Consider the following 16383-nt stretch of genomic DNA (forward strand, 5'->3'; position numbering starts at 1 on the left):
CATTTGAGTAGTAAATATATTTTCAAATAATATATGCTCATATAGTTATTTATTTAAACACATTGACATTTATTAAAATCATAATAATAATAATAAAAATCCGGATAAATTTAAGCCTATCTTACAGACCGGATGCCATTTTTGTTGTTATGACTATAGTGTAAACAGAACGGTATATAAATAGCACCAACCGACGATTTGCGAGAATTCATGTTACATACCAGGCAAACTACATTTAGATAGTTTATATAACGATGGACGATTCTTTTAATAAATAATATATTCCTTGAAGATTCAAGCATTATTTTTTACCATTCATATTCATTTGATTAAATGGGAAACGGCATGTAACAGCAGACGACAATATCCACCTAGGTACGTACGTACATCAGTGACTTTTTTAGCGCGAGTGTAACATTTTATATTTTTCAAAGACAACAATTTATTTGTCAGAAAGTTTACGATGGTTATTCACAAATATAAAATTTTAAGCACACTATCTCTCAATATTCGCCCCGCATGCGGAAGGCCCGGGGTTCGAATCCCGGCCGCGACAGACCGAAGTCGTTAAAACAGGTAGTGACAGTTTCATCGCCAAAATGCTCGGCATCAAGTGTGAATGTCACGGGTCCTTGGAGATGACATTAACACCGGATGACCGGTGTCACAATATGGCACTGGGGGTCTTCAGTGTTCTACTATATCTGCAATGGTTACAAAACTATTTCGTTGTTTGGGGAACACTAATTCACTTTCATTTTTGAAAACACAATACAAAACAAAAAAAATAGTTTGTGTAGCTAAGATAGGGATTAATATACATTTCTTGCAGGGCACTTTTTACTAAGGAATATATGTTACTCATTAAAATTATTTTTAAATTGAGGTGCCTGAAAGATACTTTGCTCCATATGTGTTACTCGTATTACTATATGTATTTTAATTTACAATGATTGAAATTGATTATAGGCGCATATATCGTTTTTTGTTTGTTTTTTTTAAAAGGGGGGGGGGTTGACTTCTCGAAAACATTGACAAATACAAAATAGGGATTTTGGTATCATTGGAGTGGGTTGATTACATGTATCCAATGTATCACTTACAATTACATTTCATCTATTTTTACTACTATAAAATGCAGTCCGGGTGAGGGGGGTTACACAAAGTGAATACACAACATATGGATATATATAAATATAATATTGAGACTCGCAGTATTGAGCATTCCGTCAAAATTTTGTTTTTCTCCATTCGAGATAAATATACGATGTATGTATATACTTGCATAATGAGAAAATGCAGTTTAGATTTGAATGGTTTTCTTTTATCATGGGGCAGGGATTGGTTAGAAAGTCTTAAGTTTTATTTCTCTTGTATAAACTATCGAATTATTTTTGTATTTTACAACTTTTAAGAGGGTTTCTTTGAGCAAAAGTGGATAGAATGACACTAAATTGCGCAAACTAAGTGTTGGGGTGTACCAGCTTTGTATTGCTCAGTTGTACAGTACCGAACACATTGACGATTTTTTTGTGGAGAAGCCTGATAGTGGTGAGTGAGAGTGTGTGTGAATATGTGCATGAGAGACGGTCTGTTTGAGGCATGGTATATTTATGAGAGAGAGAGAGATAGAGAGAAAGAGAGAGAGAGAGAGATTTTGACTTAAAAAGTGTTTCATGTTTTGTTTGTTTATTTTACGTCCTTTCGAGAACTTTTCTCTCAAACTGAAAAATCATCAGCTGTATGTGAAGTACCACATATAAAACCTATGATTAGCATTTAAGGCTATAGCATTGCTTTTTTTAACGTGCCAATACCTGTTGTGACACAGGACCTCCTTTTTTAAGGTCACAACAAGCTGAAGATATCGAATAGTGATGAATTCGAATTTGTGTAATTTCTTTAAAGAATACAAAATAAAGAGTAGGGCAAACACGGACCCCTGGACACAGTCGAGGTGGCATCAGGTGCCTATCTGAAAGACCCGTGATTCTCACTTTTGTCGAGCGTTTGTCGAAGAGCACATGTATGTCTACGTCTCAGGTTCGACGTGGCATGTCATGAGCGTGGTTCGAACACACTATACCTCCCGGTTACGAAGCGAATGCCCTACCACTGATAACCGTAATCGTTTCATAATTATCTTCCCTTTGAAGTTGTGTTTCTAGTTTCTCAGATACACTGCGTTTTTTCCTGAGTATACCTATGAAATGACAGGCACGTAGTCAGAAAGAAAATGAAGTGTACGCAAATTATGGCAAGGGGTCGGGTGGAGGAACGCCTTGCGGCCCCCAGTGGGTTCAGTGCAAAGCCCTGGGGAGTCCCCGCAAGCTCCCGAGTTTTACCAGTGAAATCACATATCTTTGTTTATAAAAAACAGGGTTTCTTGTCAATGTCCAAACCCAAAAGACTTCACGAAAACATTTCCTAAAGTGTTTTATTATGCCAACTCACCGTGTGTACTTGGACTGACTTTACATTCGTTTTACGAATGTTCTTTTTTTTTTCCCTAGTTATTTTTGAGTCAAACTTTTCACGGCCAAAAAGCTCCATCTCTCTCTCTCTCTCTCAAATGATGTGTACGCAGTTGCGTACCTGCGTATAGGCAGCTACGCGCCTGAATGACATTTTGCTCCAACTCAATACCACGCATATAATATTAAGAATATACATATATGGAATATTGCGTATGCCAATTAAAAACAAATACCGATGAATTCTATTGTGTTCCGATTCGTGAAGAATTACATTGGTGATAACCCAAACTTTGCATAAAATTCAGTGATTTGAATTTGAGCTGCCTTTGATGTCATCATTTTTTTCCGAATGCATGCGAGACTCTTAACAAATATAAAAAAAAAAATCTTAAAATTCGCCACAATAAAGGAAGTTGGAGACAGAAATAGGAAATCACTGTTACCAGCATATAAATGTTTCTTTAATTAATTTGGTGTTCAAACCATTATATTTCTGCACCAGAAAAGCTTTCCGCGAATACCTGCAGTGTTTGCCCCTGTGCGCCATATTTGATGTGGTTTCAATTTCCATTATATACCCATTCAAATCAGTACAAAAACCAATAATTTCGCATTTATTAACAATTAATAGTTCTATGTGTGATACAGCTTTTATTTCCTACTCAAAACATCGCTTGGGGAGAACTCTCGTATATTACGTCAACATTAACGTCAAATTTGGTGACGTCGGCAGGTTAATATAAAGTTTTCCGTTGAATATATTACAGCTACTATTGTAGATAAAGAATAACAATGCTCATTTTCATAAATGGCACATTCTCAAATACCAGATTTAGTATTTTGGTGAATTTCCTTGACAGGGCAGATTTTGGCTAAAACCGTACCTTGTCAAAAATGTCAAAAATACATTTGTATCATTGTAGCATTTTATAAGCAGATGACTTTAAGCATTTTTACAACATGAACTGCTACTTAACGATTACTCTTACTTCTTTACAGACAATCTAGGCTATGATCTATACTCATCTGTTCACGTCCTTGAACCCATGCACCAGACAATGACGCTGTCAGGTCTCCCAATGGGGGTTTGTCTCGAGGTTTTATTTTTGAATTTTACGTGTTATGCTGCAGAATATGATCACGACGTCTCCGAATGTACAATGTTTTGTGCACCTGTGATGACACTTCCCGAGACCATTCTATTAGATGTTACAAGCAGAAATATTACAATGATCGTAAAAACGTCTTCACGACGTAAGTACTGTAGATTATGTAATCTATGACACGCGGTTTGTACATTTATTCCTCTTTCAAGATGTCTCGTACATCTTATAAGATAGCTTATAAAAGTTACAAGACATCTTCTTAAGTTTATGAGATATTTAATATCCTTTATCTAAGATATCTTATGAAAGATATGAGATATCTTATAAGAGATATGTGATATCTTATATTTTTATTTATAAGATATCTTATAAAACATATAAGACATCTTATATATTTTATAAGATATCTCATAAACTTTTTAAGATATCTTATAACTTATAAGATATCTTATAATATAACGTTTATAAGATATCTAATATATTCTATAAGATATCTCATAAACTTTATGAGATATCTTGGTTAACTTAATATACAAGATATCTTAAACTTTATGAGATACCTTATTTAGTTTATTAGATATCTTATGTATATTTTATACGATATCTTATAAACTGTAAATTATATGAGATATCTTATAAAATACATGAGATATGTTATAAGCTTTCTTTTATAAGATATCTTATAAAAGTTAAAAGACATCTTATAAAGTTTATGAGATATCTTATAAAAATTCATGTATGAAATATCTTATATGACATCTTATAAAGCTTATGATATATCTTATAAAACATATAAGATATCTTATGTGTTTTATAAGATATTTTATAAAAATTAATTTATCTCATAAACTTTATAAGATATCTTGTTTAATATCTAATTAACTTTATCAGATATCTAAAAAAAAAAAAAAAAAAAAAAAGAGTATATGATTCATAAAATATCTTGTATATTTTGAAATTTATTAGATATCTTATTAGAAATAGAAAATATCTCATAAATTATATAAGACATCTTTAGAGAGGAATAGATATAAATATGGTGTGCCATAGTAATTACATATACATGTACAACAATTTTGGTTACTTGATAGAAGACTTCAATTGCTTTATATTGATTATTCTTAAATGTCCTATATTAATATTTTTAATTCAGTCTGTCCATTTCCGTGCCTTTTGCGTCCTATTAACCCTGTCTAAAATAGTTATTACAACACAGGCACTTGTTTCTGTAAATAAGTTATGACGTCTGTATACTACGTCATAACTTATTTACAGAAATAAGTGTCTGTGTTATACAACCCTTGTTTACTGCAATATTTTATCAAGAAAGAAATTATGTGTACAATGTAAGAGCTAAAACTTCTTTCTGACAAAATATTGTTACATTTTTTGTTCTGCAGTAATCTTTAGAATATGATGTAGGACTAATTTTATTCACTTGCTTTAACAGTTCGGTCACATATATCAAGCATCACCGATTTAACAGTAGGGGATTTTCCTTGTGAGGATATTACTACAGACACATTGTCGTCACTGGGCTTCACCACTTTCAGCCAATCTTCTACGGACGTTATAACAACAGTGGAAAGTACTAGCTCATCTACAGACGCAATAACAACAGAAGAAAGTACTAGCTCATCTACAGACGCAATAACATCAGAAGAAACTACTAGCTCATCTACAGACGCAATAACAACAGTGGAAAGTACAAGCTCATCTACAGACGCAATAACATCAGAAGAAACTACTAGCTCATCTACAGACGCAATAACAACAGAAGAAAGTATTAGCTCATCTAATGACGCAATAACAACAGTGGAAAGTACTATCTCATCTACAGGCGCAATAACAACAGATGAAACTACTAGCTCATCTATTGACGCAATAACAACAGAAGAAACTACTAGCTCATCTACATACACAATAACATCAGAAGAAACTACTAGCTCATCTACAGACGCAATAACAACAAGCTCATATACAGACGCAATAACAGCAGTGGAAACTACTAGTTCATCTACAGGCGCAATAACAACAGTGGAAAGTACTATCTCATCTACAGACTCAATAACAACAGAAGAAACTACTAGCTCATCTACAGGCGCAATAACATCAGAAGAAACTACTAGCTCATCTACATACACAATAACATCAGAAGAAACTACTAGCTCATCTACAGACGCAATAACGACAGTGGAAAGTACTAGCTCATCTACTGACGCAATAACAACAGTGGAAAGTACTAGCTCATCTACAGACGCAATAACATCAGAAGAAACTACTAGCTCATCTACTGGCGCAATAACAACAGTGGAAAGTACTAGCTCATCTACATACGCAATAACAACAGAAGAAACTACTAGCTCATCTACAGACGCAATAACAACAGTGGAAAGTACTAGCTCATCTACTGACGCAATAACAACAGAAGAAACTACTAGCTCATTTACAGACGCAATAACATCAGAAGAAACTACTAGCTCATCTACAGACGCAATAACATCAGAAGAAACTACTAGCTCATCTACATACGCAATAACAACAGAAGAAACTACTAGCTCATTTACAGACGCAATAACAACAGTGGAAAGTACTATCTCATCTACAGACGCAATAACAACAGAAGAAACTACTAGCTCATCTACTGGCGCAATAACAACAGTGGAAAGTACTAGCTCATCTACTGACGCAATAACAACAGAAGAAAGTACAAGCTCATCTACTGACGCAATAACAACAGAAGAAAGTACAAGCTCATCTACTGACGCAATAACAACAGAAGAAAGTACAAGCTCATCTACATACACAATAACATCAGAAGAAACTACTAGCTCATCTACTGGCGCAATAACAACAGTGGAAAGTACTAGCTCATCTACAGACGCAATAACATCAGAAGAAACTACTAGCTCATCTACTGGCGCAATAACAACAGTGGAAAGTACTAGCTCATCTACATACGCAATAACAACAGAAGAAACTACTAGCTCATCTACTGGCGCAATAACAACAGTGGAAAGTACTAGCTCATCTACTGACGCAATAACAACAGAAGAAAGTACAAGCTCATCTACTGACGCAATAACAACAGAAGAAAGTACAAGCTCATCTACTGACGCAATAACAACAGAAGAAAGTACAAGCTCATCTACTGACGCAATAACAACAGAAGAAAGTACAAGCTCATCTACTGACGCAATAACAACAGAAGAAAGTACTAGCTCATCTACTGACGCAATAACAACAGTGGAAAGTACTAGCTCATCTACTGACGCAATATCAACAGAAGAAACTACTAGCTCATTTACAGACGCAATAACATCAGAAGAAACTACTAGCTCATCTACAGACGCAATAACATCAGAAGAAACTACTAGCTCATCTACATACGCAATAACAACAGACGAAACTACTAGCTCATCTACAGACGCAATAACAACAGTGGAAAGTACTAGCTCATCTACAGACGCAATAACAACAGAAGAAACTACTAGCTCATCTACTGGCGCAATAACAACGGAAGAAAGTACTAGCTCATCTACTAACGCAATAACAACAGTGGAAAGTACAAGCTCATCTACTGACCCAATAACAACAGTGGAAAGTACTAGCTCATCTACTGACGCAATAACAACAGTGGAAAGTACTAGCTCATCTACAGACGCAATAACAACAGTGGAAAGTACTAGCTCATCCACTAACGCAATAACAACAGTGGAAAGTACAAGCTCATCTACTAACCCAATAACAACAGTGGAAAGTACTAGTTCATCTACTGACGCAATAACAACAGAAGAAAGTACTAGCTCATCTACTGACGCAATAACAATAGTGGAAAGTACTAGCTCATCTACAGACGCAATAACAACAGTGGAAAGTACTAGCTCATCTACATACGCAATATCAACGGAAGAAAGTACTAGCTCATCTACAGACGCAATAACAACAGTGGAAAGTACTAGCTCATCTACTGACGCAATAACAACAGTGGAAAGTACAAGCTCATCTACTAACCCAATAACAACAGTGGAAAGTACTAGTTCATCTACTGACGCAATAACAACAGAAGAAAGTACTAGCTCATCTACTGACGCAATAACAACAGTGGAAAGTACTAGCTCATCTACAGACGCAATACCATCAGAAGAAAGCACTAGCTCATCTACAGACGCAATAACAACAGTGGAAAGTACTACCTCACCTATCGAACTGTCATCAAAAGAAAGCACAGTAACGGCGACAACAGCATTGTTAACAGCATATTCTCTCAGTACAAAGGAACATACGAATATTGGATCTACAACAGAATCGGCTGATACCTCGTCAGATACAACCACTGGCATTACAAATATGTATAGCGGTAACGTGACAGACATAAACACAACCTCAGCAACGGTTAGCACGAATATGGAGACTTTAACCACACACTCCACCTTCTTTGACACCAGCACATCCTCTACCGCTTCTACACAATCTACTTCATTTAGCAGTACTCAGTACATGACATCATTACCTACCACGTCATCAGCAGTATGCGTGTCTTGTTTTTGTAATAATGGGACTACAATTAACAAAACACAAGAACAGATACAGGAGGAAATCACACAAATTAAGAAGAATTTGACGATAGAAAAGACGACACTTTCCTCGTATACCCGCCAGAAAATTTCGGCAGCTGATGGACGTTGGTCGTCTGCTGCTCTTGGTTCGGTGGGGATAGTGGTTATCGCTGCTGCCTGTGTGCTTGTGGTACTTAGTGACATTCAACACTTCATCAAGGCAGTCAAAATGTGGCGAAAAAGGCTTACTAAGTGTATGTATAGGTATTTTAACATTTTCGTTTAGTGTTTATGATTGTAGAATAGCTAACCATATAAGATTAATTCCTGTTCCGGGTTTTTTTCCAGATTTTCGGAGAGACAGACATCTTGAACGTTTTAACTTGGGATCTCTTGAGAAATAGTGTCTACATTGTAACTTGTATTGTGCATGAACGAGAACACGTTATTATCTATTCATATGCGTGTATTAAGTACGCTACCCGTACATGTTCAACATGATGAATTGAAAAATCTGTTTTAGACTTTACTAGTATTTATACATTTTCATGAATTTTGAATCTTGATTCGTACAATGTTCAAAACAAATATAGAGGTGTATCCATCTGGTCTGCGAGTACCGTATTATAGAGTAGGGTAGCCCATCGCCATCCTCCTCCAGAAAATATAGTCTAAAGCGTGCTCGATTTTCCTGCCAGCTCACCCCACCTACACACCCACTTCTTCAGGAAAGACAAGTTTAGAATAGGATTTTCCCTAGGCGATATCGCATCGCAGAGCCAAATTACCACCCTTTTGTATTCTAGAGTAGGTTTTAACACAATATTGAACAACTCATTGTGCATTTATGAGGATTTTTTCTATTGCTACTAAGTGAAGTGAATATGATAAGTATCGGCGGGCCTTGATTTGTCTCCGTATTTGGTAATGATTTCCATATTTGAACTATGGAAAAGGAAAAATAGTCCAAGAAAGACAAATTCTAAACGCATAGAATAAACCACCATATCCAGAGTGAATATTTATTTCATCTTTCTTTATTGAATATTGCAAGTTGGTACACTACTTTAGCACATTAATTTTGTTTGTTTTATAGTAGTTCAAAAAGTAGTTCGCGGCATGCATATATTCATACGCTGACAGACGGGACTACAAATTCGATTCTTACTAGATAACATACAATGATATGTGTCTTTATTGTTGAAAATGACAAGCAATGAATTTCAATAGAAAATAAGCAAAAAACAAAGAATAAACACACACACATTAATTCAGTTTTGATTGGAAAGATTTCAACAGGTTATATTTGGATCTCTACTTTAGGCTGACACTGGGAGTCGTGGTATTTTTTCTTAATCTTCACATACACCATACCTACATGTAGAGACGAATATGATGTTGATTTTGCCAAATTATATAGCCTTGCTGCGATCAAGTCATAGAGCTCCTTTCATTGCACGCACAGATGTTTACATACAGTCATTGGTTGCAAAGTACAACTGAGGAAAGGGATATTTTTCTCCATTGGGACTATTTGACATATGTATTTTCTCCATTGGGACTATTTGACATATGTATTTTCAGATTTGGGTGAATCTGTGAATTTCTAATATCATTAGATGAAGGTTTTATTACGCATTTTTTTAATACTGTTTACGTACACAGTCTGTACCACAACAATGAATTTCCAAATCCAAAACCAAAAAATTAACAAAATCTCTGCTTACGTGAGATTCGTTTTAACATACTCAGGACAACCCTTCAAGGAATACCATGAGCGTTGGAGCAGAGGAGGTGGGAGGGTGGCTAACAATATTTGATATTTTGGCTAATAAATAAATAGATTTAAATACTAAAATACATGAAAAAAAAAATCATGATTTCCTGTATTTCATCATTCTATTTGTACATAATGCATTCAGTGATTTACGAGATGAATTTTCAATTGTCATACTCATAGTACTTTCTATTGCTCATTTGCATAATTGCTTATTTTGAAGAGATATCTCTTTAAAATGAGAGATATCTCTTAATTCTAAGAGATATCTCTCTAAAAAGATATATCTCTTTCACTTAGAGAGATATCTCTTTTACTTTTAGATATATCTCTTACACTTAGAAAGATATCTCTTTCACTTAGAGAGATATCTCTTTCACTTAGAGAGACATCTCTTTCACTTTGAGAGGTATCTCTTTCACTTAGAGAGATATCTTTCACTTAAAGAGATATACATGTATCTTACTCTGAGAGATATCTCTTTTACTTTGAAAGATATATCCTTTTTATTAAAGATATATCTCTCTAAGAATTCTCAGTGAGATATATCTCAAAGTATAAGAGATATCTCATAGAGAAAAGGGTATCTCTTTCCAATATTTTTTTATTATTTTGAATACTTAAGGAATTCTCCCTAAATTGGAAGCCCGCCAAAGCAAATCTTATCATGATGGGTGCAATCCTGGGGGAAGATTTTGCGTTACTGCATGTGAAGTATACAATAAATTGATAAGATATGTGAGCTAAATTGGATTTAACCTCTCGGTAACTCGACAATGTTACCCCAATCACCTCTTTAACCTTTTCCGCCATTTTTACACTAGAAGTATTTTGATTGGTTAAAAAAATAGGGTTACATCATATTAATGGCGATGCAACAGGGAAAAGTCATTATGATCTTCGGGAGGGGGGGGGTTAAAGAGATATCTCTTTAAGTTAAAGAGATATCTCTTTTTGAAAATTTAAAGAGATATCTTTCTAACTTAAAGAGATATCTTTTTACATTGATAGAGAGATATCTCTTTACGCTACAGAAATATTTCTTTCTCTTTGAGAGATATCTCTCTAGCTTTAAGAGATATATCTCAAAGACAAATCTCTCTAGCGTAAAGAGATATCTCTTTTGTTTAAAGATATCTCTCTTTTGGTTAAAGAGATATCTCCCTAGCGTAAAAAGATATCTTTAACTTTCAGAGATATCTTTACAACCAATAGAGATATCTCTCTAGTGTAAAGATTGATTGATTAAATATTGTTTAACGTCCCTCTCGAGAATTTCTCACTCGCATGGAGACGTTACCACTGTCGGTGAAGGGCTGCAAAATTTAGGCATATGCTCGGCGCTTACGGCCTTTGAGCAGGGCGGGGTCTTTATCGACAAGCAAGGAGTACTGAGGACCTATTCTAACCCAGATCCCCACAGGATTAGTGTAAAGCGATATCTCTTTTATTTCAAGAGATATCTTATTTTACGAATAAATAGTAAAAGGGCTTGCCATAACTCTCTTATTAGTTCGGTCATCTGGTGCAAGTATTTTATTTTGAATTATAATGAATAAATATTAGACTATGTCATGGAATCGATATTCTATTCTGCAGCTTTGACCAAGTACAACTGTAGGTATGGAATTAAATCCTTAGGTGTGAGGCGGTGAAGCTCTGGAAACTCTCTGTCAAATGAGGCTCGAAAATGTTCTTCATACTGCCCATTCTCAAATCATATTCAAATGTAGAGTGAGGAATTTTATAATAAATGTAGTCCTGCGGCCTTCAGATTTTACAATCTTAATTAACTGTCTCCCTCTATTGTTAACATAAATTATCTTCTATTTCCAACGGCATCAGTGGAGTTTATTTTCCCACTCAGACTTGAATCATTTCCTTCTGTGTGGGTTTCACTTATGTATACAACCCAAATGCTTGTGAATTGTTTCGAACTGGTTCAATAGAGAATGTAGAGCTGCAAGAAGAAAATTTCATTTAGCGAAACGACTTCATAATAGGCACATGACAGCAGAAAACAAAGACAATCTTAAAACAATGAGTAAAAACTACAAACGTATAATGGATAGTTGTATAAAAAAGTATAAGTTTGAAATAGCACGTAAACTGTCTGAACTGCGCTCTACAAACTCTAAAGAATATTGGAAGATCTTAAATTCATCAAATAAAAATAAGAAATGCGCCGTCGATATTAACGAAATGTTCCAGTTTATGAGGAATCTTAATTTAGGAGATTCTAATGACGATTTAACGGGGAATTTTGATAATTTTGATTTTGTTCCAAACGATGGAGATACCTCTGATGAGTTCCTTAACACTGTTATTACTGACGACGAAATAGAAAAGGCTGCTAGAAAACTTAAGCACAATAAAGCACCTGGTTATGATAATGTATTAAATGAACATATCTCATCAACTTTGTCAATATTTTTACCTGTGTATAAGAAACTTTTTAATATGATTTTTGACAGTGGCTTTCTTCCAGATGAGTGGTTACTTGGAGTTGTTAAACCTATATACAAAAATAAGGGTGATCCAACATCACCGGAAAATTACCGCCCTATTACCTTGTTAAGTTGTCTCGGTAAACTTTTCACATGCATTTTAAATAGTCGACTGGAGGCATACGCCGAGGAAGTTAATTTGATTAATGAAAATCAAGCTGGGTTTAGGAAAAACCATTCAACATTAGACCATATTCTTTCTTTGCAGTTTTTGTCACACACTCTAATGAGTAAAAAAAAGAAATTATTTTGCGCATTTATTGATTTTAAACAAAGCATTTGACACTGTGTGGAGAAATGGTCTGTGGAACAAGTTAACTACAAACGGTATCAAGGGAAAATGTTTTACTTATATCAGAAATATGTATATGGGAATTAAATCAATGATTAAGATAAATGGCACGTCAACTGACTTTTTCACATGTAATGTTGGGGTAAGACAGGGCGAAAATTTATCCCCATTTCTGTTTGCTTTGTATATTAACGATCTTGAATATTTTTTTTTACAAGAGAAAGGCATTATTGGCCTACAAAGTGTTACTAATTCAATTGAAGAAGAACTTATGTTGTACATGAAACTTTTAATTCTGCTATATGCAGATGATACAGTTATAATGGCTGAATCTGCTGATGATTTACAATGTGCGTTGAATGAATTTTTTATATACTGTACTCAGTGGAAATTGAATGTTAATGTCGATAAAACAAAAATTTTGATATTCTCAAAGGGTCCATTGATGAAAAGGCAATTTTACTATAATGGGGGTGTTATAGAGAATGTAAAAGAATTCAAATTTGTCGGTATTATATTTTCTAGATCAGGGTCTTTTTGTAGAGCTAAGAAACATTTATGTGAACAAGCCCAGAAAGCTATGTATGGATTATAAGGAAAATTAGATTGTTTGATTTACCAATTAGTTGTCAATTTGACCTGTTTGACAAAGTAGTTTTACCAGTTTTAATTTATGGATGTGAAATGTGGGGGTATGAAAATTTACAAGTTGTAGAGCGCATTCACTTAAAATTTCTGAAACACATTTTTCAGCTGAAAAGCTCTACGCCCTCATTTATGGTATATGGCGAAACAGGTCGTTTCCCAGTCTATATCAATGTGTATAGCAGAATGATTTCATACTGAGCTACATTATTGCAAGGTTGTGACTTTAAAATTGTTAATGTACTTTATAAATTTTTGCATACACAATATCTTAACGGTACTGTTAAGAACCCCTGGTTTGAATGTATTCATCGAATTTTAAACATGTGTGGTCTTTCAAATATATGGAATCAACAAAAGAACATAAATGGAAAATGGATAACAAATACTGTCAAACAAAGACTTAAGGATTAATTCATTCAAACATGGTCGAGCGAGATGTTCAATTCATCTAAAGGTAAAATATACAGAACTTTTAAAATAGACTTTGGACCAGAAAAATATTTAGAAAAATTGTCAAAAAAATTCAGAACTATTTTTCTTCGCACCACAAATCACCGCCTCCCTATAGAGACTGGTAGATGGATTGGTATTCCATATAATGAAAGATTTTGTGTTTTGTGTAACGAATCGAAAATTGCAGACGAATTCCATTATATATTAGAATGCAATGCTTTGTCAAATATTAGAAAAGAATACCTACACAGTAGGTATTACACAAGACCTAATGTTATTAAATTTCATGAAATTATGTCAACCAGTAAGGTTAAAACACTTAAAAAACTCTGTATGTTTATCTCAAAAATCTATGAGTTAGTCTGTCCTCCTTAATATATTTTGTAAATACTTTTTCAATACATGTATATTGTATATTTGTACATATTCTGACCTTATTCTTACTCAAATGTATGTTTACTTAATGCACCTCATGTACCATGTATAATGTGGTTTGAGTGCATAAAATGAACTTGAACTTGAACAATTGTAAAGGCAACTTCTTTAGTTCTTCTCCGGCTCCCCCATACACACATACGCGCGCGCACGCACTTTGAACGACGATCATGCTACGTGCCTGAATGTCTTCGTCTAGGTGGGTGCCTTTTTATCAAGTAACCAATCCCTCTCCCTTTTATCTTCAATATTTATTATCATTAAATAAAATATAATTTCAAAGTGATTGCGCCCCTCCCAACTTTTCAAGTTGGATCTACGCCGCAGTCGCTGGGTGCGGGATGGTATCTTTCTTTATATTTGTTTCATTTGTGAAAACAAATCGAAATAAATTGTTCATTCAAAGTGCTTGGTTTAGTTTTTTCTTCTGAGTTTGTGTCGAAGTTGTCGTGTTTCTTTAAAAGCTCAAATGCTGAGTGGTCTATTCTAGGTACATCGTCGGACACCCACGGCTGATCTCGTCTTCTACTCATCACGATCAGCCGTGGGTATCCGACGATGTTCTAGGTATAGTGCTTTTGACGCACAAGTTGCTTGATTTATTTTCGCAACCAGGTTTGGATTTGCTGTGCTTTAATTCATTCACAGGAAGATCACAAATCATTTTACACGTTTCCCAAATTGTGTTTCTCACTCATATTGCATTCTTTGCTTACTGTATTTGTTTTCAATTTTTCTGGATTTCAAAATTGAAAGGACACGGAAATGTTAAATTCACAATAAAAATTATCTATAAGTGTTCTACCAATGCTTTATGATCGTAAAATTGAAATAATGGTTTATACTCGTAATTAGCATTAATTGCACCTCAATAATCAGGGAGTTGAGGTATGTTGTTTATGATGTAATGCTATGTAGTGTTATTGGGTTGAATTATCAATTCTAATACACATTGGACTTTCTGTGTTCTGTAGTCCAATAAAGTAAACATAATTATTTTTAAAAAAACGGGATGGCTTGAAAAGGATCAAAGATAATCAGAGATTGTCAATTATCAACTCTAATTATATCCTCGTTAACTTTGATTTCACAAAGACTATACCCATTAAATACGTAGGTAAGTAAGGAAACTTTTAGAGTCGGTCCATATATCTATATATAGCAATTAAGCCGCATAAAGGGAAGAAACGGAACACGCACGCACACAAGTCAGAATAGAAAACGCAACAGAGAAGGCAGACACAGAGAAGATACACGACACTGATAAATTGCATCGAGGGGGGAGGGGGTATGTACAACTTTAAACACCAATTGCGACTATGCCTGAACTTTAAATCTTCACTATATGAGAATATGTTTGCATTTATACATGCCATGTTTTTACTTCCTCACTATAATCCACAATAAATATATACATGCACAGGATCTTTTTTCCAGAGAGCTACCCCAGCAGGCGCACAACATTGTATCAATGTTGAAAAGTAATTGGATTTAGGTCGTGAGTTTAACAACGTTATATCAACGTTGATTCGACGTCGATTTCCCCACGTTGAAAATTTGTTGATTTTGCAACGTTGTGTAAACGTTGAAATAACGTCCGTATTTCAATCATTGAAAGTAAATACTTTCATGCTCATACATGTATATGTGCTAAGAATGGTATGACTATATTTACATTGACTGAATCTTTTCCCATATATTTCTTTTGAAATTGATAAATATCTAAAATTGCTTTCATCATAGACGATGAATACATGTTTGTTGCAAACTAGTTTGGTCGAGATTTTGTTTAGTACCACCTGTCCTCGTAATCAATACCCACAGGCACTCGACGTTTTGAATATATATATATATAAATAAAAATAATTGTCTTCCTGTAAACAAACTATTCAAAATTTTTATCATTATATTATTTAAAACGTCAAGTGCCAGTGTCAATACCAAATATGAAGCATTGTCAAGGTCAAAGGGTGTATTGACTGTTCCGTTTAAAGAAAAGAATGGGTAGTATTAATTTTAGTAGTTTTAATTTTAATACTTAAATCTACTTTATATTTTAAAGAAGTTCGCACCTGAGATTTGGAGTAATGTCATTTTTTGGGGAAGTGTATTTTTTAATTCTACATTCA

The 16383-nt window shown here is 34.4% G+C and overlaps 1 protein-coding gene across 1 annotated transcript; it reads left to right on the forward strand.

Annotated features, from left to right (window-relative positions):
• Positions 1-5020: 5020 nt before the first annotated feature.
• Positions 5021-10087, forward strand: LOC125680020 (mucin-2-like; the record flags this gene model as incomplete). Its single annotated transcript, XM_056153442.1, has 2 exons — positions 5021-8396; positions 8491-10087. Coding segments are annotated over 2 exons (3432 nt in total), but the record flags the coding sequence as incomplete, so codon positions are not given.
• Positions 10088-16383: the final 6296 nt, after the last annotated feature.

Source organism: Ostrea edulis, chromosome 2 (assembly GCF_947568905.1).
Source record: "Ostrea edulis chromosome 2, xbOstEdul1.1, whole genome shotgun sequence".
NCBI classification, from domain to species: domain Eukaryota; kingdom Metazoa; phylum Mollusca; class Bivalvia; order Ostreida; family Ostreidae; genus Ostrea; species Ostrea edulis.